The sequence below is a fragment of the Formica exsecta genome, unplaced genomic scaffold (genome assembly GCF_003651465.1).
Source record: "Formica exsecta isolate Colony F162 unplaced genomic scaffold, ASM365146v1 scaffold149, whole genome shotgun sequence".
Classification (NCBI taxonomy): Eukaryota; Metazoa; Arthropoda; class Insecta; order Hymenoptera; family Formicidae; genus Formica; species Formica exsecta.
Genome location: NW_021848818.1, coordinates 687,063 through 713,859, shown reverse-complemented (window position 1 = coordinate 713,859; position 26,797 = coordinate 687,063). Strand labels below are relative to the sequence as shown.

The following is a 26,797-nucleotide window of genomic DNA, read 5'->3' as shown; positions in this document are numbered from 1 at the left end:
CTTTCCCTTGGTCCACCCTTGCTCCTACGTTTTCTCTTCGCCCTCTCGCCTATCCATCTTCCGGGATATCGTGGCATCGCTGTCCGCTCAAGCGTGTGAGATCGACGGCGAATCTCAAGATAGATCGAAACGTGTAATCCTCCTATATATTCCATGTAAACTCGTTTTATCGTGTAAATTGAATACTCTTTCTTGGGTATTTTTTTAATCCGATCCATTAAATTTTTTTCGTGATTACAGTCGATCTGAAATTTAATTGACATATTTCGTATATGCGGAAAATAATGGTTAAATCTAATTGTCCCAAAAGTTAAAATTTTATTTTGATTAGATTATATATTGATTATATATTGATTATTAAACGTTAGCGTGTTATACTCTAGAATGTATGGGGCTTTGATAACAGGAATAGCGATTGTTTCATCGTAGGAATTAATTATAGGTATTGTTTCTTCTCATAGAATGCCATAGAATGCTCCTCGTCCAATAATTATGAATTTCCCGTTTGACAACAATATTGTTAATCCTATTAAATACAAACTTCAAAATGTATTATTAATCGACGTTGTGTACTAATTTAAGTTCTATTGAAATTTTATTACACAATTTATATATTATAGAAAAATCAACGTATATTAAAATAAATACGTATCTAAATATGTATTTATATATCGAAGAAATTTGTATAATATATGCACGCGTTGCAATTCGTATGTTCTATTTATTGAGAGATAATAAATAATCACTTTAGCTCAATATACATAAGCAAATTATTGTATAGCAGTGTACATTCGGTAATGAGATAATTAATCATGTCAAATATAACAATAGGCGTCATATTATCGCGACTGTTAGACCATATTCAATTGATCACCGATGACCAATTAAACCTCTCGAACCTTTATCGTTTGCAATAACACGAAAGATAAATATTTCCTGATACAATATCGTATAAAATTTCCTTATAAAGTTTCATATAAAAATAAACGTAATCAAGTCCGTTAAGGGGACAAATTGTACAATTGTATCAAGATCTAGCCGATACAATGTAAAATAATTGCAGTGATTATAAATGTATAAGGTGTATGTGTATAAATGTGGCCTTTTTGATTCGTCATCAGGGGACGTATTCAGACGATTCGATTGTACCCCAGTACCGATCGATTAACGCGCTTTCTTCCTTTTCTTCCTCTCTCTCGGGCCTCTCGGGATTCTCGAGCCTGTATATAGGATAAATCTATTCATGTCTCGTGTACACTGAATGCACGCTGTTCCAACGCTGAAATCAGTCGGCGACGATAATCAGGTCGTACACGGATTAAACGCATTGTGCGTGAATGAACTCTCTCTGATATATATCTCGTTCGTTATTGATCGGATTACGCTAATAGCTCAGCCGATTTGCCAACATCGTGTACACGCTGTATCGATATGAAAATTTGTTTCTTGCTCGTTATACATGACACGGGGTTATATTAAGTGTATAATTGCGGGATATTTCGAATGATTATTTCGCGGTCGGCAAAAGACGCGATTTCTCGTGCAATAGCTAGCGCAGAGATATTCTTCCCCTTTAAAATGCTTTTAAGCATACGGCAGGCTGCTTAACGAAGAAGAGTTAACGATCGACTGCCGAAACTTCAAGCGCCGCTTTCTCGCCTAAAGCCCAGCTAACCAGAGAATCTTGCTCCTCTGTTCATGTCTACTTTAAGCATCAGACTTTGCAACTTGGAGAAAACTCTTTCCTCCATCTCTACTCTATTAAAATTCTTTACTTCTCTGATACTTGTTATAATAATGTGAAAAACACCAATAACATCACTAATTATTATATATAATTTAAAATTTAATATTATTTTAATAATTTTATAGAAAAAAAATTTTTATTGTATATATATGAGGATCCGATAATAAAGGTACAGACGTTGATTATGCACATGTTTTACAATTTCTTTCTTTTCTGAGATTCTCATAAATTATATACGTAATAGTTTTGAATTGCTAGTTTTAAAAAGAGCCAAATGTGCCCATCTATAAGTTTAATATTAAATTTTTAACGTATTAGTTTTGGAAACTTTTTTTGTACAAGATTTCGAATGATTATTTCGCGGTCGGCAAAAGACGCGATTTCTCGTGCAATAGCTAGCGCAGAGATATTCTTCCCCTTTAAAATGCTTTTAAGCATACGGCAGGCTGCTTAACGAAGAAGAGTTAACGATCGACTGCCGAAACTTCAAGCGCCGCTTTCTCGCCTAAAGCCCAGCTAACCAGAGAATCTTGCTCCTCTGTTCATGTCTACTTTAAGCATCAGACTTTGCAACTTGGAGAAAACTCTTTCCTCCATCTCTACTCTATTAAAATTCTTTACTTCTCTGATACTTGTTATAATAATGTGAAAAACACCAATAACATCACTAATTATTATATATAATTTAAAATTTAATATTATTTTAATAATTTTATAGAAAAAAAATTTTTATTGTATATATATGAGGATCCGATAATAAAGGTACAGACGTTGATTATGCACATGTTTTACAATTTCTTTCTTTTCTGAGATTCTCATAAATTATATACGTAATAGTTTTGAATTGCTAGTTTTAAAAAGAGCCAAATGTGCCCATCTATAAGTTTAATATTAAATTTTTAACGTATTAGTTTTGGAAACTTTTTTTGTACAAGAATTTTTCTCTAGAGAAAATTTTTTCTACAAGAAAATTTCACTTTTTTATTATAGAAAGGAATTCATATTCAACCATTTAAAACACATCCCACAGTTCTCACAAAAGGTTTCTATTATTCAATCGAGTATCGTACGATTTCGTTTCAGGAATCTCGTACATAATCTCAGTTTGACCGATTTGACGGAGCAGCAGAGGCTGACCTGGTACTCGACGGAGAACGACGTGAAAATGTGCGTCGTCAAGGGCACGCCCGAGGAAAACTGCCAGAATTACATTCGCATCTTGGTGAAGACCGGGTCGAACAATTTGTTCGTGTGCGCCACCAACGCCTTCAAGCCTATGTGTCGTGATTACACGGTACACGCGGGCAACTACACGATGATGAAGGAGAAGGGCGGTCAGGCGAGGTGCCCGTACGACCCGCAGCATAACAGCACCTTCGTCTACGTCGACGGTGAACTCTACACCGGCACGGTCGCCGATTTCGCGGGCATGGACCCGATCATCTATAGAGAACCGCTGCAAACCGAGCAGTACGATTCGATGAGTCTGAACGGTGAGTGAGAGGGCTAATTCAATCGTCAATCCTCGTTGGCCGTGATTGATGACGCTTAATGATCGCGTACCGCTGATTTACATTGAAAGTCGGTGGTTAACTCTGATCGCAACTCTGGATATCAATTTTCATTTTCCCAGCGCGCTTTTGCCATTAATTCGACATGGCGACAAGTGCGGTTCGTGAAGTCGATAGTTAATGATCGCAACTCTAGATATTAATTTTCATCGGGGCAAACTGTAGATCGTCATTAATGCGGCAACATAAAATATATAATATAAAATGTATAGAATAATATATTGCTTAAAAGCAAAATAATTTCTCACGTTATTTTACATAACTAAGATTTACTCGCAAAAAAGTATTTATAGAACAAAGTCTTTATTTCAAAATTAAATGTTAGTTCAAATTATTTTACTTATTCATCATATTTTCTTTTTATGTCTTCTAAAATAGCGAATATCGAGGATAAAATGGCTTTATATAGCGATTAATAATTATAAGAGCAAACCACGATTAGACCAGGCTAATTGAACCATCCGAACGCGATAGAGGACTTATAATCAGAGGTGCAATAATTTTGTATAATAATCCAATTATTATTTTCCAATTCAGAAGAATTATAGCGACAGATCTGTTATATTCGTATTATCTAAAAGTTTGCGTTTCTATATCGATATTCAGTTCCAGTTCTGTGCGAACTTTGCATTTCTTAACAATAAGACAACAGTTGGTTTTATCGAAAGTATCTGTATAAGTTTATAGAAAAAAGTTATCGAGATTTATACTATATATATATATATATATATATATATATATATATTTATATATTCAAAATTTAATTTAAAAAGTTTAGAATAGAGTTGGGTTAGCCTCAATATTATATAAAAATAATTAATTAAAAGGATTAAAAGGAATCTTCTATATGAAAAAAAAGATTCCCGAATAAAGCAGATAAAACTACGCAAAATTTTTCTTCAACACGCGCAACTCACATTTCACAATACGTTTGCCAAATTGCTATCAAGGCGACTATTATATCTCATTATCGTTCTCATATGCGGCTTTAATCACGTCGTTTTATCGCGCTTACCAACTTCTGAAATTATCGTATTAATATTCCGGCACGACATAATTGTTATCCATTATCGACCTCGTTACACTGCCGTCAAACCTCGTGATATCTCTCAGCCGGAAGGTAAACGCGTGTCTGAATGTTTGAGAGTCACGCGGCGACTCCCGCATAATACAAATCCGTGTCCATTAAAGTTCAACTGCGAGTTCGATTCAATATTTACACGTCAAGGTTCGGCTTCCAGTGCGCGCTCCGGGTCGACTTTGAAAATCCGACATGCTCTCTGGGAAATTATTTAGAAATGTCATGCGATCGAATCGCAACCGAGAGTGATCTTTTTCCCCTTTCTTCCAGTGATAACTCTAATCCACACGGTGTAATTCCGAGATTAACCGCGCGTATACGTAATTCCCTAAGCTTTCTCTCTCCTTCCTCTAAGATTACTTCACGGAAATTCTGAGCTTATGTAACGAAATTTGCCCTTGAGATTATAATACGCTTCCGTTGCATTGTGAGAGAAGCGTGATTTTTTTTAATCGATAAAATGCCATCATCATTGTTTCTCTGAATAGAATGACACGATGTCTGAAATTTATGCGCGCATTTGCATATTTTTAAATTTGGTATATTGTGTCGTACGTTTTTCTCTTTTTTTTTTTTTACTAAAATACAATTTTAATTAACGTTGTAAACGTAACAGATTTTTATTGTGCTTTTTGAAAAATCGCGCTGATACATGATATGATATCTACAGTGATTTTTGCATCTTTGTTCATCAAGACATCAGAGTTCATATATTCGCGCGCGCGTATAGGAATCTCCTCCCCTCTTCCCTCTCCTTCCTTTGTGGATTTAATAAGAGATTTATACTATATATATATATATATATATATATATATATATATTTATATATTCAAAATTTAATTTAAAAAGTTTAGAATAGAGTTGGGTTAGCCTCAATATTATATAAAAATAATTAATTAAAAGGATTAAAAGGAATCTTCTATATGAAAAAAAAGATTCCCGAATAAAGCAGATAAAACTACGCAAAATTTTTCTTCAACACGCGCAACTCACATTTCACAATACGTTTGCCAAATTGCTATCAAGGCGACTATTATATCTCATTATCGTTCTCATATGCGGCTTTAATCACGTCGTTTTATCGCGCTTACCAACTTCTGAAATTATCGTATTAATATTCCGGCACGACATAATTGTTATCCATTATCGACCTCGTTACACTGCCGTCAAACCTCGTGATATCTCTCAGCCGGAAGGTAAACGCGTGTCTGAATGTTTGAGAGTCACGCGGCGACTCCCGCATAATACAAATCCGTGTCCATTAAAGTTCAACTGCGAGTTCGATTCAATATTTACACGTCAAGGTTCGGCTTCCAGTGCGCGCTCCGGGTCGACTTTGAAAATCCGACATGCTCTCTGGGAAATTATTTAGAAATGTCATGCGATCGAATCGCAACCGAGAGTGATCTTTTTCCCCTTTCTTCCAGTGATAACTCTAATCCACACGGTGTAATTCCAAGATTAACCGCGCGTATACGTAATTCCCTAAGCTTTCTCTCTCCTTCCTCTAAGATTACTTCACGGAAATTCTGAGCTTATGTAACGAAATTTGCCCTTGAGATTATAATACGCTTCCGTTGCATTGTGAGAGAAGCGTGATTTTTTTTAATCGATAAAATGCCATCATCATTGTTTCTCTGAATAGAATGACACGATGTCTGAAATTTATGCGCGCATTTGCATATTTTTAAATTTGGTATATTGTGTCGTACGTTTTTCTCTTTTTTTTTTTACTAAAATACGATTTTAATTAACGTTGTAAACGTAACAGATTTTTATTGTGCTTTTTGAAAAATCGCGCTGATACATGATATGATATCTACAGTGATTCTTGCATCTTTGTTCATCAAGACATCAGAGTTCATATATTCGCGCGCGCGTATAGGAATCTCCTCCCCTCTTCCCTCTCCTTCCTTTGTGGATTTAATAAATTAAAAACTGGTTTTCTCGACGTTATATACCACAGTATATTATATGAAACTTCAAAGTACCGTCTTCTCGTCGTGGCGTTAAAATTGATACGTCACTTTGCTCGAGGCAGAGACGGCGGGGACCTCCGGGATCCGCTAGGGTATTTTAATTGAACGGTATACGAGAGCGCTAATCAAGTTTCTCCACCCGTTGGACAATATTGATTTTCTCTCCGTCCGTCGAAAATTCAATTCTATCCCGCCGCGCTCGCCCTATCCACCCCGTCGTTCCTCCGACAAATCGCGAATCGAAAATCTCCGGACGATTGGCTCCAGATGAGACGCGGACTGACGCGCGTGACATCTAGAAAAGCATTTTCCTAATCGGTCGCGGAGGAAAGGTGAAACCGGGAGAGCGAGGGGGGTAGCGTTTCCTTTTTCGAGAAGGTCTCTACCGTGAATTTTTTGCGGCGCTTTGTCTCGGCGGTGGTGCAGTTAAATGCGACATGGGTCGCAAGGCGGGAAGGAAGCGAGCAAGGAAGGAAGCGAAGGAAGGAAGGAAACGAACCGGCGGTGACAGATAGAGAGAGAAAGAAAGAAAGAGAGAGAGAGGGAGAGCTGGAGGAGAACTCTCTCTCGCCAAGGGGTTGGGTAAAACGAGGAGAATTTATGGGGCGGAGAGCGATGGGTCGTTCGGATATACCTACGTGGCACGGCGAGATTAATATTACTTTATGAATCCTAAGAAGCTTATGAAAACCCTGTCAAGTTAATAAATCGATAAAGTTTTCCCACTTTATCGGGCGGCCGACCGAGACGGCGGAACCGCGACGTGGCGGCGGCGGCAACGCTTTACCGGGCGACGGCGTTGAAATAACCGGGAGAGAAAATAAAAGGGCCCTTTATATACGCGTAGCCGGCTTATATTGACGATGGAAGTTGCCCGGAGTACGCGTGTACTGAGTGTCGCGTATGTACGATGCCGTCAACGACGAGGAAACGTCTCGTTGTAACTTAAACTTTCGCGTCCTCGAGTCGTAAACTCTTCCTCCGAGTATGTTTTGATTTACTCTTGCGCTTCGCGTTCATTATTTTACCGATGAAGCGATCAGCATACAAAAGTGTCGTACATAATTCTCCAACATTAATAACGGGCTATATGTCGTTTGTCAACGTGAATGTCTTGGTGTGTTTAAGTCGTCGTAATTACGTTCAATTAATTACCGCGATTATGTCGAAATTAGTTGTACAATCAAGGTAAGCATTTGTTAACGTAAATAACTGTACCAACGTCGTCATTAACTTCTCGAGCCACTCGAATGTGTAAGAATTAATGTTCGCCGCAATCTCGAGTAGAAATGGGAGTTTTTAAATAAATCGCGCCGAGATTTCCCCCCTTATTTCCAGGATACGTATGAGCGTTGTCTGCTTTATTACACACCATCGATTGCGTTCCAGTAGGTGGTTATTACGCTCATTTATTTATAAAGGGAATTTATGGGGCCATTTACTATCACCGCACGCGGTGGCAATAGTAGTTAGTAATAATGGCTACATATTCTAATTGCAGCACCGAACTTTGTGAGCTCCATGTCCCAAGGAGATTTCGTCTACTTCTTCTTTAGAGAGACTGCTGTAGAATATATCAATTGCGGCAAGGTAAGAAATCGTCGGTAATTAATAATCACATGTATCTATACGTTACCTGTATAAATTTTGAAAATAGAAAAATCGCATTAATACATATATAATTATATTTATGTATTTATTGTATAAGAAATGTGTGTTGTATTCCAAAAATTCCAAGTTTCATGGAACATAATAAACGCAGTTATTATAACGATTTTAATAATCGATCATGCAATTAAGGGAAACGATATTAGTTTAAATAGCATTAGTTTCGCCCAATAAACTTTTGTTGCGTCACTTTTCCGGATAAGATTTAGTACTCGCTGTCTCTTTTTTTAAAGCTATATATATATCTTTCACGATGATCGAAATTTGAACGATAAAAGCTCGGTCATGACTATAGAAGTCCCATCGCGATATTTTGCTCGTCGAATTAGCGTACGGTCAACGGATAACAATGGGGTAGAAGAATCGCGTCGCGCGGATAAGATTAACTTTCGGAGTCGGATATAATACGCACCAAAGTTTCGCGAAAGTTCGTAGCCGCTCTGTTATTCTCCCCGGTCGATTTTTAACGTCCGAGTAAGACGATTACGCTTCCTTCGCCCGTCGTTTTGCATTGAAAATCGGCTTTTAGAGGCGCGTCACTTCCTCTTTTACACACACACATAGACACGCTCCTTCTTACGGGCGCGTCGCGCCCGCGGCGGAAAGTTGGTGGGCGTCGGACTCATCATAGCTTAAGTCAGGCTCGACTTATTGTCAAAGACTGCGCGCGCGGAGCCGAGCTCTCCGTGCTCTTTGATAATGACGCATAATTTTATATGACGAGCGAAAGATAAATCCGGACGTATCTCAAACGGGAGAAAAAGTTAGAACGCGGTATTATGAGTGAAGATTGCGACTCCTCTCTCCCGCGGCGAGTGTCCTGGAGAAATTTTATATTATTCGGAGAATACAAGTTCATAATCTCGGCGGAACCGAGATCTTTGACATCGCGGACGCTCGCGCATTTTATTTTTTTTTCTCTTTCGTTTTATATTCGTTTACGCACTCCTCGCGAAATATACCTTCTATTTTAATTATGAGTATACGATAAATTCTCTTCTATTCTTTATCTTCTTTACGTGACCCAAGGTACATCTCGCGAATTATATTTTCTCAACAATTTCGGAAGGTTTAATATTTTTAATATTTGTTTTGCAACCTTTCACGCAATCTTTTTACGCGACGTTTGTGCTGCCGGGAACGTGCGTGTCATTTTAATAACGCACATAAAAACTAAAAATTAAATTACCTCGTTCGTCCGTTCTTTTTTCTCTTACGACACATTCTTTTTTTTTTTTTTGAAATAAAATTTCCTTATTTCACAGTTTTCACAATGAAATTTACGAACGGCAATTTTCACATTCGCAGGCCGTCTACTCTCGCGTAGCGCGAGTCTGTAAATACGATCGGGGTGGACCGCATCGTTTCCGTAACAGGTGGACGTCCTTCCTGAAGTCGCGTCTCAATTGCTCCGTTACCGGAGACTTCCCATTTTACTTTAACGAGATACGTAAGTAGACGGATATATGTTCACGCAATGAATCTCGTGTAAGCTCTTTAATCTATCATTCTGTCCGAGTATAATGGACCCCCTTATTCATTCCTCTAAATTTTGCTTTATGATCGATAAAAGAATCTTAATTTTTCATGCATATTTATGCATCATAATATTGATAAATATGTTCAAAATCACTGATATTTTTTTATTCGTACGCCTTTCTTTTATCTAGTTAAATGCTTGATCCACTTAAACTTGTTTTGCAGAAATTTTGTCAATTTTCATAGATTATAATTTAATGCTCATATTGACTTTTATATATTTTAAAATAAAAATTCTTTAATTATTTGAGAAATCTAACATTAATGTTTGTCTCAATAGAAATGTTATATCGATGAGGATACGTTCTTCTCCAAGTAATTTGAAGACTATCTCGATTGCAGAATCAACGACCGAGCTAATATCGGGTCAGTACGGCGGCACATCGGCGCAACTCATTTATGGCACCTTTACGACGCCGGTGAACAGCATAAGCGGTTCGGCGGTGTGCGCCTTTTCGCTGCAGGATATTGCCGACACTTTCGCCGGTAATTTCAAGGAGCAGAGCGCCATGAATTCCAACTGGCTACCGGTGCAGGACACAAAAGTGCCGGATCCACGACCCGGGCAGTGCACCAACGACTCGCGCACGCTGCCGGATCTGACGCTTAATTTCATCAACACACATTCACTGATGGACGAATCGGTACCAAGCTTTTTCGGCCAGCCGATCGTTATACGTACTAGTTTCCAGTAAGTAAAAATCATTCGAGCGATATCGGAAATTCGCTTATTCAATCGTGTCGATGATACAGATCGCATTAATAACATGTTTCTATCCGATCTTAGTTACAGATTCACCCAGATTGCTGTGGATCCTCAAGTGAAGACTCCGGGCGGCAAGACCTATGATGTTCTCTTCATTGGCACGGACAACGGCAAGGTGATTAAGGCAGTGAACGCCGAATCTGCTGATTCTCATCAGAAAGTCAGTCCGGTTGTGATCGAGGAGATACAAGCTTTCCCACAAACGGTGCCGGTTCGCGGCATCAAGGTGGTCCGAGCCTCGCAGGCAGGCGATGGCCTCGAGGACGGTCGATTGGTCGTCATCGCCGACAGTCAAGTACAGGCGCTAAGACTCCATCGATGCTATAGTGACAGGATATTGTCCTGCGGTGAATGCGTCGCCCTGCAGGATCCGTATTGCGCCTGGGATAAGGTGGAGGGCAAGTGCAGGGCGTTGGTCGGCCCGGCGTCGACGGATGCCAGCAGGTTCCTGCAGAGCGTCGCGACGGGGACACACACGTCCTGCCCGCCAGGCAAGAGCTTGAACAAGGACGCCGGAAGTGTCGGCGCTATATCCGCTAACAATAACAAGTTTCCACAGAACTCGATATCGAATAAAGACAATCCAGGCGGCGAAATTATCAATATCACGCAAGAGGAGGACCAGGACAACTCAGGTACTCTTGGTCTACGGGTCGTGTGAATTCATTTCTCTTTTCTGCATATTTGAATTAATATTTTATTATTTGCAGGTCCGGAGGTATCCGCAGCTGACACACCTCCTCCACAATACTCTGTGGAAACTCTAGTGATGGCCGTGGTGGCCGGTGCACTGGCCGCATTGTTCGTTGGTTTCGTGGCCGGTTATTTGTGTGGCAGAAAGTGTAGGAAAGACGAAGACGATAATTTACCCTATCCAGACACGGAGTATGAATACTTCGAGCAACGACAAAACGTGAATAGGTAGGATATCCATTTTGATGTTAAAGAAACGGACTCTGCGGAGGAATAATTTTTCAATTTGCCGCTCTTAGTAATGTTTGTCTATCCACATTCAGCAGGCTGGCGCCCGAGCCAAAGCTATTACCGCAGGAGGAGGTGACCTATGCGGAACCGGTGCTGGTTCCGCAACCGCCGAAACTTCAATCCCCAAAGGGTACTATGAGGAAACCACCGCCGACTCCCACGGAGACTCTCTTTCAATTCCCGGACGGTTACGGTTTCCGCGGGGGACCGCGCGGCGACAATTTTGGCACTCTGCGCTCCCATCAAGGTGACGCGTATCGCCGCAACGATGGCTTTGCGACCACGCGCAGCGTCAAGAAGGTTTATCTCTGAGAAACGAGCGAGGAGGGGGGTGGCCGTCACCGGAGCCTAGGACGGCCAGCGCGCAATCGCCACAACGCGACGACGGCCAGCAGAAGTAGTCGCGCTGTGACGTCCGGGGGACAGTCAAATCGTGAGCTCGCCGGTCCGAGGGCATTGGAATCGCCCTCGCCATCGTCGAGCGTATCATCGAGTTCCCCGTCCCCTCCCTCCTCGTCACCCTCGCCCACTCTCGTACCGATTGCCATGAGCGGCCAACAGCCACCGCCGCCACCAACGCCACCCTGCAGCTTCATCTATCGATCATAGTCATCGTCGTCATCGTCGTCGTCGCCGCCATCGTCGTCGTCGTCGTCATCGTCATCGCCATCATCATCACGATGGTCATCATATTCTGCTTTCTGCTCGATGACGCGAGGAGATGAAAGAGAGAAAGCGTTTTACAGTCCTAGCGCGTTATTCCGAAATGTATAAATTGAATAATCAAGAGAATAATCTCCTGCCCAGAAATATCGCAATACTTCAATGGATGCCGCGGTATGTTTCTTTTATATCTTAAATCTTTTTATTTCGTTCGTGGTTTTCATTTTGATACTGATGTTGCTTTGGTGATAATGAAAAATTAGAACGTTGGAGTTTCGCGTCGATCGAGTCTAGATGTTACCGTTTGTTTGCAAAGTAGAGATGGAGAGATCAATGAAATTATTTTACGAATTGGTCGTTTATCACATTGGGAAACGTCGAGTCGAGCAACTGTGCATAGGGCATTTTATTTTTGCCCGTTTACGAATCATCATAGCGTAATAATACAGCATTTCATAATCCTCGTAGAAACGACATTCCAACCGGAAATGTTTCGGTGGACGTTACATTTGATCAATAATTTGATTATCCATGCACGTTGAAAAATAAATAAGGCGAGCGCAAACATTTTAGCATAACGATTGTCGATTATCTTAGATCTTTAGCACTAATCCGCAAAAAAATGAGCAAATAGAATAAAGAAAAAAAAAGAAAGAAATTCTATAATTATCGATGCTCGAACATGTAAAAACTCGAGTAAACTTTGGTGATTAGGCTCGATTGACAAAATAGTGCGAACGTTAGCGGCGGTTCGCAACAAAATGTCGTAATCTCCACTATTTTATTAATTGACAATTAGCATCGAAGTCGACATGTGTAATTGTAAAGCTACACAACATAGTATTACGATGAGGCTTTTTTCATAAAGTCAATTAAAGGAGACTATCCGCAAGCTCGAAACACGCAATTTTTCTAACGTTGTAATATTTAATACGAGTGATTGATAGTGCCATTATAGATCACGTAACACTTCTGCGTGCCTCGAAATTAAAGACGATCATGACGATTATCGACGTTGTTGGCCAAATGTTTTTCTCGGTTGGCCAAATGGAGATTAATGCATTTAATTAATTGTACATAATAACGTCTCTGTCTTTATATTCGTTTTTTTATTTGTCTTATTTTATTTTGTAATTTTATTCTGTATTTTATTTTATTTGTGTAATATATTTAATATATTGAATATATATTATTTTATAAATCGTATATATAGGGTCGTTTATATACCACATGAAAACTGTTAGATTCGGAGTTTTACTTGGACATAATAAAGTAATTTTTAAAAGTGTTACTAGAAACCCATCGTTTCTAAATATAATTTATTCATTTTAATGTTCTCTCTCTCTTAATTTCGTGGTATTTTGTTATCATATTAACTAGAAATCTGAATCATAAAATCGTGGAGATTGCTATATTGCCTGAATTAAGGATGCGTTAACTGATATATCCAACGGTAGCAGTCAACAAACACAGACTATGTTGCTGCTGTCTATAATAGATACGTTAAAATAGTCGCGCGCGCGCGCGGAAAACGATACTAATTTCCTAGTTTCTCGTTTGTGAATGTCGGTTCATCTAGTTCTGTGTACGCTTCGGAGACGCGCGTTCTCAACGCCTGCACATATACGTAATAGAGAGCAGCGAGAGAGAGAGAAAGAGAAAGAGAATGGGAGAAAAAGTGAGAGGCACAGCGCTTATATGTACATAATACATATATACAAAAGCATATACATCAATTAGGAGTTAAAAAGAAACGAAAACGAAAATCAGTCCATCTAACCTGGGCCCGATGGTGTAAGTAAGTAGACATCTATCTTAAAGTGCTTCTTATTTCGGTGTGTTTAGAAATAAACGTGTATGTGATATATTCTATATGACGAGATGCTTTTCGAGCATCGGAAAATGGGAGAGACGTGGAGAGGGTTTTTAACTCAGGGGCTCTCTCGACGGATCTGAAACGAGACAGGCGCAGTAATAAAACTCACGGTCTTTTGTTCACAATAATTCGTCGCTGTGCTTTGTAAATATTTTTTTCATACGATTTCTCGTATCTATTTTACGCATATATATATGGTATATCAAGCTCTCATTGATTCCTGACATCTCGGTCTCTCGCAATTCCACGGTGTCGCGAAAAATCTCTACATTCCAGCAGATTGTCTTTCATCGATCGTGGAATTTTGTGAACAATCGAACCTGAACTCTGACACGCACACAATACACAAGTACACGGATACAGACTACTACAGGTTGTAAAATTTCTGTAAATTTTATTACTGTCTCTTTTTTTTTTTTTTTTTTTTAATCATTAAATTTGTTGATTTGGTGTTAAAATATATCTCGAGAGCTCGTCGAAAATTATCCCTTAAACCGTAAGACTGAACAAATCCCCTAACGGCGAATCTCTCAATATATTTCTACTTTTCTTACAAATTTTATATAATCGGCATGGACGAGAAACATTTTTTTTCTTTGACGATACACAACATGAAAAACATTTTGATCAAACTTTTTTCAAGTGTTTCCCGTTCCAAGCACAAATTATTCTTTATTACGCTTCGTCTAGAAGCTAACGGAATTTTATCAAAGTCGCAAAAAGCGAATTGTTAACTCTACGCTGCTAATAATTGATAATACTCTTTCAGCGCGAAATCCGTAAAATAAAAACGGCGATGTGAACACACCTATCTCATTGTTGTAATGACTGTCAAACGATACGTGCATAATTGTTGAAATATCTAAACTGCCATGTGGCACATTGTAATCGTAGGATAAACGATACTTTGTGCTTGAAACAAGTAGCGATAGCAGGAACATGAACTCACACAAAACACTCCCATGTGATTTTCCACGTGGTTCGAAGCTGCCATATAATCGATCCGACATTCATTGTCGTCTCGCAGATACGTTTAATTATCTCTCGGGAGCTAAGTAGCGTTTCTAATGGCTTATTTCGCATTACGCGAACGATAAATTTTTTTTTTAAGTTTGGTACGACAACGTACCGAATAAGGGGTTTTAACAATTGTTTAGTGATTTTTTAAACGGAAGACTCAGGCATGATACCAAAGATATTAATTGTAAACTAAACATCGTTGGTCACACATTGTGATGGTTAATCGTTAGAGAAGGCGCACAAAACGGTATTCATTAACGATAGGAAGGTGGCCCCCTTGCACATATATAGACTGGAACACGGTTATACAAGACACTCGCACGCGTACGCGACACGCGAAACTGACATAAGAAAAGTACACGTGTAAGGATGTTCACCTTATTAGCGAGTTTTAATAATCATGTTGACAACACATTAGTTGGGAGACACTCGCGATATTAAGATCGTAGAATTCTACTAAACATTGAAATCAAATAATGCATGAAAAAACAGAGCGTTCGTACACCACGAAATATTTTTCAAGAGAGAACGAGAGAAAGAGAATGTGTGTGCGTATATATATGTGTACGTGCGTGAACGAAAGAACGGACGAGAGGAAGGGAGAGAAAGATAATGAGAGATGTAGCGATAGCTCGGTGTTCAAAAAAAGTCAGAAGTCTAATAAGCTTACGATATTGCTATCGAGCGTTGATGCTTTAATAAAAGAAAAATAAGTAAAAAAAAAAAACGAAGATTTGTAAAAACGTGTTCAAGGAGCTCGTAAAACGTTCATGTTGTTTAAGCCAATAAGGAACGGATTCCATCCAAGACAATGACGCGATCGAATGAAAACGATTAGAGCGATTCTCGACTCGGTGTAAATGAGTTCGTTTGTTCGGCATTGTTATAACGGGGATGTGTAAAGAACGTTGTTCGATTATAAGCTTAGCGTGATTTGCGTTTAACGAATATCGCGGAAGACGTAATGATGTGTTTCATGCATTATTTCATTTCAATCTCTCGAATCCGAGTTATTTGTCTGTATATTTAACGGATACGAGTTTAGCCAGTTATACTTATAAATTGAGAAAGAGAAATTAATCTTAGGAAAACACAAGATATCTTCTTGATTAAAGGGGGAACGGATGAAAGATAAAGCATGTATGAAAGGTGCGATTCGCGCGAGGATGTATGGAAGCTTAGAGATAAGTAGAAGATTAGTAATGGTACACGCATACGTATAAATATATAAATATATATAAATAAATATAAATAAATAAATGAATATATATATATATAAATAAATATATATATATATAGAACGCTTGAAACGTATATATATTAATGATATTATAACTTTTTATAAATATATTTTTCCGTCGAAGTCTAGCCTAGTTGATACATACACAGTTACGACTATTAATTTATCCGATCTGATTATTATCGAGATCTAGCGTTAATTCGGACATCTTAGACGTCATAGTTTTACATGATAGGCGAGTTGTACGAATTGTAAGTCACTTAATGAGAGAGGAGGAGAGAATTAGTACCTAATGTTAAACAAATTTACTACTAGCGTTGAATATCCGAAACGGGAGTCTTCTTCCCTTCGTGGTCATCTTTTCCCCTCCCTTTCCTCCCTTTATCCCAAATTCCCAGCCGTCGGAGGATTTCGCCGATCAGACGTTCCATTTAAAGTGTAGCATACCATATAAAAGTGCGAAGAGTATATATATACATATACCCCCCCCCCTCTCCCCACACGACATTGTAAAATGAGCGAGCACTAATAATAATGATATTAATAATAATAATAATAATAACGATAACAATATGATAATTAATACTTAAGAATAATCATAATGATGTAATAACAATATTGCGATACCAGAAGATTTTTAAAGAAAAAAAAAAAAAACACTATAGCATTTATCAACGATAAAATAACGAGAATGTAACATGTATTTTGCTTCTTCCTAATACAGTGCCGTTTACGCTATTTTTTACTGTAACTAACTAGAAGCTCGGCGTGCGAGGTGTGCGTCCCGACGGAGGCGGCCGCTCGGCAGAGAGCATACGCTACTTTAAAAAGCCGGTCTGTATATTTAATCGGCCATGTGTATCCTTAAAGTAATCGTTCGCGAAAAAGCGCCCAAATGTGACTCTGGTACACGTTTATATTTATATTGGCATCATATCGTCGCCGTCGTTGTCGTCGTTATCGTCATTTTCGTCGGCGACATCGGCGCCGGCGAACGAAAAGTATTCTTTAGATACGCATCGAGCGAGAAGAAAGATTGCGAATGCGAAGTGTGCGTGTAACATGTGTGTATGTCGGCTCACTTGGATCGAGATACTCGCCGTCGTATTCCCGTGTGTACATCCTCACGGTTCCCCTTCGTTAAGATTCAAATCATCGTTCGACGATTGTCTCGATCACGCGTCCGTCCGGAGGCGTTTGTTTGCCGGAAATTCGACAAAGTCGAATTTTACTGCCGTGAGATTTTCATTGTCATTGTACATTTAATATCATCACGCGGTATCGGATACGATACACTTTCCTCGATCTGGCGAATATTCGGCGAATCGACACACGCATCCGGGGAGTCACGTCTCGGATCTCGTGAGCGTCACGATTGCGTTCGCCGCACGCTACTCGTTATCCAAACGTATGTTATTACTCTTGTATTACTCGTTATAGACGCGCTCACACGTCGTGTCGTTCGCGAGACCGATGATTTGCGAGACGCAAAATTGTCTGACGCGACGCGACGCGTCGCGATTTGGCGAGGATCGGCGTTTTCTCGCGCAAATCGCGATGAACGACGCGAGAAAGGCGACAAAAGACACGTAGGCTGTACATTAAAATAGCGTTTAAAATCGTAAGGCCACACGGTACCGATTTTTAGCGTTTAAGATTCTCTAATGTGTGACGGCACTGCAATTATCGCTCTACGCACATACACACACGCGGTTGTGTGTGCGACATATATACATACGGATACAGGCACACATATGCAAACACGTCAATTGATCCGCTCGACAGCGGTGTCGATGAGAACCGGCATCCGCTATGTCTCAGCAAAAATATAAAATTGTGTAACGCGATTGTATGGCGTACCATCGTGAATTAAGGCGGCGAGTTCTATATTAGTTTGTCGACATTGTGAAATAATTATTCGGCAAATCTGTCAAACGCGAAAGAAAACGTGCATCTGTACGAGAAAGAGAGAAAGAAACTTCTTTCTATATCTCTGATTGCGATGAGATATTCCAACATTGACAGATGAACGCGAACGATAGCACCTTAGTCTCGTGGAGTAGCCGCGCATCGCAGACCAGAGTCGCAATTTGGGAAGATTCTTCGATTTAATTAATCGGGCACGGTTGTGTGCGTGTGTATGTGTGTGTATGCGGGTATGTGTGTGTGTGTCTCCGCCGTACTTATAAATCACATTTTTCGAACACGGAAGATCGGAGCAACCACCATTAATCGATCGCAGACACTCATTTTGTGTAGCACACAGCAGCGTGACGATTCATTCATTCATTCATTCATTCATTCATTCGTTCGTTCGTTCGTTCGTACGCTCGCACGCTTCACGGTAACGTTTTTCTCGAGGCCGGCGCGCGAACGAAATTACCCGATGGATTAAGAAGGGGGAAAAAGAGAAAAAGGTAGCAAAGGGAGAACGATACTAAATAATAACGCGATATTGCATTAATAATGAAGGTATAATATTGCCGATAATTATATTGTAACGACACACGAGAGGATGAGGATATATTAATAATACAATACTATTTATAAACCGCGAGAGAAGAGAGAGAAAGATGAGTCGGAGGTACCCGGCGAGGGGAGGAAGCGCGACGCGAGCGAGAAGGTTGAAGGAGGAGAGGAACGAGAGGCGGAAGTGTGGAGATAGGTAGTTTGGCAGTAGGCTGATGGTAGAGACACGGCACGTCTAATATTAACGAACAAAAAAAAATATAATTAAAAAAAGTAAAGTATAAAATATATCATAAACGCGAAAAAGGTACAGTAGTGGTTTACTATTGGCTGACACGTAGTGTGAATGCTGACATAGGAAAAGCATGCTGGCGAAGGGGAGCTTTTGTCGATTTTTCTGTGACGGCTGGGGATGGTACGTCGCGCGATTCCGCGGGACACGTGAGGTGGTGAATTTTGGGAGCGCGTGGACGTGTTGAATCGGTTCGTTTTGCAAGATATGCCGGGAATGGACGAGAGCAAGGCTTTCTTTCCGCGCGACTTTGCTCATTACATTGATTAATTTTCGGATATAACTACAGATTATAGCTCCGAGCTTGACATTTTTTTCTTCTTGCACTTGACGATCTTTCATTCTGTTCGACCACTAAGTATCTCATCATACAGTTATCGTTACACTGCTCCTTTATTATATTTTTAGACTAACCGCGGTGTTTCTTCATATTTTTCGTGTATAAGTTATCGTTTATGCTTGCGGGAAATTTATATAGACTGGAATTATTAATATCGAATCGGTAAGTTTATAGAAAAGCGCACGGTGCGGATGAGGTCGGTGAGAAGTAAAACGCGAGACTGCCAGAGAGGGAGAGAACGAGAGAGTAGATTAAAGAACGCAAATGGTGAGAATGGGACGGATACTTGTGAAGGGAGATTAGGCGGAAGCGTACGAGGGGGCGAGAAAGGGAACTTGATCGAATGAAAGAGAAAGAAAGAGAGCGAAAGAGAGCGAGAGAATGTGGAGGAAAGATTGTAGATTCGGAAAGTCACTTAGCCAGCAGACTGCTGTTCATAGTGCCCTGTTATAGTGGGTTCCCTAGGCAGAGTGGCAGAGACGCGGTTAAAAAAAAAAAAAAAAAAAGGAAGACAGAACGGAAATGTAAAAGTAAAGTAAAAGTCAAGTGGGAAGGAAAAGGGAGGGAAGCGTAAAAAACGAGCAACTTAGTCTCACTACATTCGAAATGCATTTTTAGATGCGAACATGCGAGCGCCGCGACGACGAATACCTGTCTAAGGATCTCGAGCGAGAGTCGCGTCGAAAATCAATGTCGCGAGAAAACATTGTAATCGATACAACGATGGATTATTTATTGTAAGCGATGTCGAGCACAGATCTCGAATTTTGTCGAGTTCCTCATCGTCTCCCGATGAAGGATACGACAATTCACGCGAATCAAAACCGTATATGCTCCTAAATACGATGAAATAGCGCGTGCGATATTGATTCTTACAACATTTTGTATCCTCGTCACTTATGCAAAAACGATTATCGTTTAGAAAGGACGACGGTCGTCACGTTGTCGAGACAGTCGAACGCTGTTGGATTCCTAGCGTGATTCTTCGTGGTTGTTTCGAGTCCTTACAGCGCGCATGATTAGAATGACATATAGACGAGATGGCTCGTACGACTTGGTCGAGACCTACGATCGTTCTTTAGGTTCTCGTCCAACTTAGGGTTCCGGGCCCCCGTGGAGAACTTTAAAATGCGACCGGGTACCGAAAGAGAGAGATAGAGAGAGAGAGAGAGAGAAATGCGGAAGTGCAAAAATGAGAAATTGTCCGGAAACGAGGCACTCCGCCCTCTGCCCACGGGACCCTAATCTATTTTTCAGAATACGCTATTGTGATTATTACTATATAACAATTTAAAAAATTAAAACGACAAAAATATATATACCTTGTATCATTGTTTATTATACGATTCCGACGATTATATTATTTATAATGTTAATAATCTATATTAACGATAATTACCGCATTATACCATTATTATATTTAGTACTATTATAGAGAGCGAGGCTGCTGCTATATTAATGAATTAAGTATTAAAGAATTAAGTAATTCTCATCCTTTTTTTAGACTTTATATATAAATATACAAACACATGATTAAAAAAACATACCTCTCACATTACTGCGTTCGTATCGACGATTTACTACGTGTATTTCATTTCCGGCATTCGATCACTTTACTTTTCTAGGCGCTACTCAGTCGACGTTTCTGCTTTCGTTGAATCTGTTTGAATTCGACGACTACGTTATTTTATATATCATAATAGGTATAGACTGTACCATGAAATATTAAGTAAAAATAAATTTGATTAGGTAATATGCCACTTCTTTCTGTAGCATTCGCAAAAATCCTTTTTCCACGATATTATACATCTTTTTCTCATCGCTGAACATTTCCTAGATACATGAAAAAGCTATACATATACAAAAATCGATCTTTTTCATGCTGATCGTTAGATTTCTTACTTTATTATTTTATTTATTATTATTATTTATTTAATATTTATTTTATTATTTTATAACAAAAGTAAAATTAAAATTTTGAATTAATAATTTAACAAATTATGAAAGAAAGAAAAAGAATAGGTACTATTATATTAAATTTAAATATTTAAAAGCTTGAGAGTTAAAACAAGGAAACCTTGTAAATAAACTATTCGTCGCCTTTTATAGTGTTTAATATGGGGTTTCGAATTGGACCAGGAAAATCTTGTGACACCATACATTATATATAAGTATTTTTTCTCATCTTTATTTAATATCGTAGCACATACTATTTCAAAAATTCATAAGTACGATGTATTGTTGTATAGATAAAAAAGTACAAATATTTACAAAATACTGTAAAAATGAAATCGATTTGGAACGCTTAAAGATATGAACGTCATTCAAATGAGCTTTCCGTACGCTGTTCACTCTGTCATCGTATATGACTAGACATATTGGACATAATAGGTAGGCTTTTATGAAACTTATCGGCGCAGCTATCGTTGTGCCTTGTTGTTTTTTTTTTTTTATGGCAGTGAGCTTTCCGTACGCTGTTCACTCTGTCATCGTATATGACTAGACATATTGGACATAATAGGTAGGCTTTTATGAAACTTATCGGCGCAGCTATCGTTGTGCCTTGTTGTTTTTTTTTTATGGCAATGGGTCGTTCACGATGAGAGAATATCTGAGCGAATGATATGAGCACACAGGACTTGGATAATTGGCCTTAACTTTACGTACTCGTAGTACGAGCTAGATCGCTGCAAGGTATATTCCTAGCGTAGTTTATATGTTACAAGCAGTGAGGGGGGGTCGTACTTAAATACGAGTATGAGTGCTCAGAATATCTTTTTATATTTAAATGACTGTGGCTTATCTTACATTGCGATGACCACACATGCAACTTAATTCTTTTTCATTCAGATATATCCAACTTGTGATAAAAATTAACTGTTTGATATAAAAATGCCGAATTATTTTCATTGCAGAAATACTCTTTAGAGATACATATTTTTAATAAATATTTCTATTAGCCTTCTATCCGAATATTTTTTAATCTTCTCTGTGTGCGTCTATCGCGAGTTTCGTTGAAATCAAATCTGAAAAGAGCACGCAATTAATTTTATACTATTACTTTAAGTACGCTCACCATCACTGATCACAAGAATATTTCTTGATGAATATAGTGAACATTTAGGAAGCATTATAAAATTCGCTCGTAGAGACGCTACGAGTTCTGATGATCCGTTGATACTTGAAGGATTATTCGTGCTTTTACATATTCTTAATTAGAGATCCACGAAAACACGAAGATGCTCCCACGTAGACAAAGTGTTTTCGCGGTTTGCTATGCTCGGTATGACGAGGGTGCTTTAAATTTAGAGAACAGTTGCATATTTCTCATTTACAGTGTTATCTCAGTATTTCGTATATCTATATATGCGTATAGAGTACATCATATATTTTTCAGCATGCACAAAGCCGACGATTCGCTTATAGTTGCTCGTTTGAAATAAATTTTTAATTTCTCTGAAAAGATTTTTTTTTCAAAAGAATTTTTTTTTTTTTTTTAAACAGCTTGTCAAATAGATATTTCAAAGGAATTTTATTGCGTCAATTTGTGCTTCTTTTTCTTAATATTCCTTTCACGATCTAATAATGGTTACTTTTTGATGAAGATGTTACTCTGCGCATTTGTTCAAAAACATGTCATTGGAGATTGGGATCAGAAAAGTGGATTAAGTAGATCTTACAATACGCCGCAATTATCTTTTTTGTGTGTCAAAGATCATAAGTTATCTCGTATATCTCATCCGTACGTGAAACTCTATGAAGCCGAACTAATGCGGACACACGCTACAACGTTTTTCCGCACGGTTCTATGCCACATTTTAATTCTTCGACAAACTATTAGGACCGTAATACGAATGAGTTACACAATTCTTTCTCGCTACAAGCATTTCTGTCGCCGTCACTCCTGCACGATTAAAAGATGTTATTTTTTTATCGGTGATTCTTTTTTTTTTGTACCCTTCGAATCTCGTTCTCGAACTATCGACCCAAGTCTTGTATAAAGTGGAAGAAGCAAACATGCATATCTTATAATTGTCTCGCGTAAGTATTATTATTACTTACAGTAGAATTGAATGCAGAAATAGAGAACAATGATACAACTTACCATTAAAATATACGAACGTTGATTTTCGTTGTACAAGTCGGATAATATGGAGGGTCGAATATATACTCAATACATTTCTCTTATTGGACCATTACATATAGATTGTTCGCGCCATTTATCAAACCGTAAATCTCTTGGATGCATAAAAATATCGCGAGCGATACTTCGCCTGGTTTGTGTGTGATCGTTTCTAATTTTCGTATGTAAAAATAAGTTTTCGAATATCATTCTGTATATGTTGTATCATTACGATTTTCTCGCGCACCAGCATCCAGCCATAATCTTTTTATCTCTGATATATCAACACGACGAAATTTCTTCCAGCAATAAAAAATCATCCGGTAATTCGAATGATCACATTATTAATGAAAATTAACACGATGATTCATACTAGTTTTTCGCGCTTAAAGAGAACTTACGCGTATACCATCGGTATGTACAAGGCCGTCTTGTTCGTCAAATACGAGTGGTCGATTATGTCCTTATCACACATAAATATATATATATATATATTATAAATAATCCTTAAGTTTTTTTTTATATGTATGTCTGTCTTAACGGAGCGCGTGTAAAAGTATTGTAGGCAGAGATAAGATTTCCTTCGTCATTTGATATGGTCGTGATACTTTCTTAATATGCGTGTCGTTGCAGCGCCGAGTCCGATCACTGACATTTAATCGAGAACATCCACGTAATCTCGAGCGATTAAAACGTTCCCGTTATCAGTTTCCGTGACTATGGCTCGTCTAACGATTAACATACCTTACGAGTATTCGATGTGCGGTGATCATACTTATTATTATATCGATACTGTATACTATAAGTATTGCATTAATTGCGTAATAACGTGTAATGGGCCCATACAGATTCGTTACTTAGTCCGACATAGAACAGTCAATGGAGCGGAGAGAGACGTTATTCGAAATAAATATTATTTCCTTATCGAGCTAGTGTGTGGACACGATAAAATACTGTAATATGAATAATTATTGTGGAACCAATGGTTTACTATAATATCTACCTACCTACTTGATACGTAATATGTAATATGGAAACGATAGAGAGAGGAGATCAAGATAACGTTCAAAAATCGCGATATATAAGAGAGATTGCTCGATCGCGCGATTTCGAAAAACGTTTGTGTAACAAGATAGCAAAATCTAAAAGTGCTCAAAATACAATGATAATAAAAGAATCTCTGCGTGAAGCACTTCATGCGAGAGCTCCATATATATATATAAAATATATTAAAATTTCTCGTACAGTAGAGAGATGTTACTCACTCGATCACATGTAACGAAGTATATCAAAATGGTACGAGATGTGCGATTTGAATTTCGCGTATAGTCTATACATCATGATTCGCGCGGACGTATCGACGTCAGTGAAACACATAATTCTCGCGCGTTGAATGATTAATGAGCAAGCATTTTTCATTTACAAAAGAAGGATGGATTCCCCCTACGATCCATTATACGCGTATATAATTGATACGAAGCGTTTAACATGAAAGCCGGTTAATTATTCTCGCGTGCGCGCGAAGCCGCGGCGTTTTCGGGTCCCCCTCACCTATCTCGGGATGGGTCACCGCCGCGTAAATCATCGGCGCTCGTCAGCCTTACCTCTCGACAGCTCCGCACAATCATTACCCCTATTGCAGTATTTCCGATATTTAGAGCTTCGCATAATTCGGCCGCTCAGACTACAGGCAGCTGTCGACTACAATTTCGCCTATTTTCGAGACTACCTCGTCGAAGGTTGGTCTCTCGCGCGGATCGTTCGCCCAACACTGCGCTTGTAACTCCTGAAGAGCCGGCGGCGCCGCCTTGTGTGGTTTCCATGCGAGCGTTTGTGCCTTAATTTGAGCCAGTACAGATTCATCGTTTATCTTATTGAACGGCAGTTCGCCCTGGTGGAACATCTCCCAGACCAGGCAAGAGAACGAATACACGTCGCTCTTGGTGGAATATTCGTCCTCATACACGGCCTCGTAAGGCAACCGATACGGCTCTTTGGTCATACACGGTAGTGAAATCTTGATCGTCAGGTTGCTGGCGATCAGGCAATTGCGCGCGGCTATGTCTTTGTGGACCAGTCGGTTATCGGCCAAATGTTTTAGGCCCTTTGCAGCCTGGTTGGACAACGACAGTATCTGTGCCACCGACAGCTGAGGCGCACGCGCCGGTTTCGATTCATGCGTCGGACTTGGATTGTTGTCTTTTCGTGAAGCGATCAAGAACTGCTTCAGATCACCCCAGTCAGTATACTCAAGAATCATGTAATCGGGCTCCTCTTCTCGACATAGACCGATTAACTTGACAACGTTCTCATGGTTAAGCTTATGGAGAAGATCCAGCTGCCGCTTAAATTCGTGAAGAGCAGTCTCATCTTTCGTGTTGGTAAGACTCTTGACCATAACCACGGATTCCTTGTCGCCATCGATTTGATATTTCGTAGCGTAAATTTCGCCGAATTCACCTCGCCCGAGAGGTTTCAGTTCCTTCAAATTGCTTCGCGAAGCGGCGATTTTGTCATAATTCGACTTGGATTTCTTAGACTGATTACTACTTTGGCTCTGAGCTGTATCCGCGCCGTCACTTTTGTGAGAATCGCGGTTCTCCTTCTTCTTGCTTGTCGAATTTGCTTTATTACCGGTTTCTTTCAACTCCGTTTGTTCCTCCGGTATATCGCCATTTTCCATTTTTTCTGGAATTCATAGATATGTACGTTAACTTAAACATGTGCATTATGTTAAATTATTACATATATGTGAGAATATCAACCAAACATACCTTCCGTTTGTTCCTGCAAGTATTGTTGCTTCCTGCGACGACGTCGATAACGGCAATATAACATGAGACCAATAACGAGTACCATATATGCTGCGGCTGCGCTAAGAGTAATCGTTACCGTTTTGGTCATCATCGAACCATCATCGCTTGCCTCCAAATCCATATCGGCTCTATAATTATCTCCAGCTTAAATCATAATTATTCTATCGTTATAAAATAGCTTCCAATTAATTTGAAATAGCTTAGTAATATCTCACAAGTTGAAATTATAAGTATGTGTTCCGAATAGCACGAAAATATTAGCCGCGTTCGCGTCTCGCAAATCAATTCGACGCTGCCTCGCGCGCGCTCAATCATGCACGAAAAGACCGCATAACTCGTCTCAGTACTAAAACTCGCGGCGCCTAATTAACGTCACGTTTGCGAGTTCAAAATGTGGCGAGCTTTAATTCGCAGAATTTGACTCTGATCTTCGGGAAAGTTCTCATCCACGCATTAACGACCGTTAGAGCCGAACAACCGTTGAGAATCTTCCAAAAGATTGGAGACAATAAAATCGCGTTGCGAGAAACGGCAGACGCAATCGCTCGACCGCAATTAAAGCAACTCGCTCGCACTTCGCAAATTACTTAGTAAATCGCTTACGTGATACGACTCGGCAATTT

The 26,797-nt window shown here is 39.2% G+C and overlaps 2 protein-coding genes across 5 annotated transcripts in view; one reads left to right on the top strand and one right to left on the bottom strand.

Moving 5' to 3' along the window:
- LOC115246346 (semaphorin-1A) overlaps positions 1-15,621 on the top strand; it is a 233,962-nt gene extending 218,341 nt beyond the window's left edge. For 2 of the 4 annotated variants that reach the window (XM_029825091.1, XM_029825094.1), the window contains 7 exons: positions 2,831-3,240; positions 7,880-7,968; positions 9,355-9,496; positions 9,928-10,276; positions 10,373-10,986; positions 11,062-11,272; positions 11,344-15,621. In XM_029825091.1, the coding sequence (XP_029680951.1) occupies positions 2,831-3,240; positions 7,880-7,968; positions 9,355-9,496; positions 9,928-10,276; positions 10,373-10,986; positions 11,062-11,272; positions 11,344-11,647 (2,119 nt within the window). In that variant the 3' untranslated portion in view covers positions 11,648-15,621. The remainder of the gene's footprint in view (positions 1-2,830; positions 3,241-7,879; positions 7,969-9,354; positions 9,497-9,927; positions 10,277-10,372; positions 10,987-11,061; positions 11,273-11,343) is intronic. The other 2 variants (XM_029825093.1, XM_029825092.1) reach the window with 2 other exon arrangements.
- A 6,183-nt stretch (positions 15,622-21,804) lies between these two features.
- Positions 21,805-26,797, bottom strand: part of LOC115246404 (inactive tyrosine-protein kinase 7-like) — a 43,520-nt gene continuing 38,527 nt past the window's right edge. Inside the window, exons 8-9 of the mRNA XM_029825213.1 lie at positions 26,133-26,318; positions 21,805-26,046 (exon numbers count right to left, since the gene is read on the bottom strand). Coding sequence (XP_029681073.1) covers positions 25,043-26,046; positions 26,133-26,318 — 1,190 coding nt within the window. The 3' untranslated portion in view covers positions 21,805-25,042. The remainder of the gene's footprint in view (positions 26,047-26,132; positions 26,319-26,797) is intronic.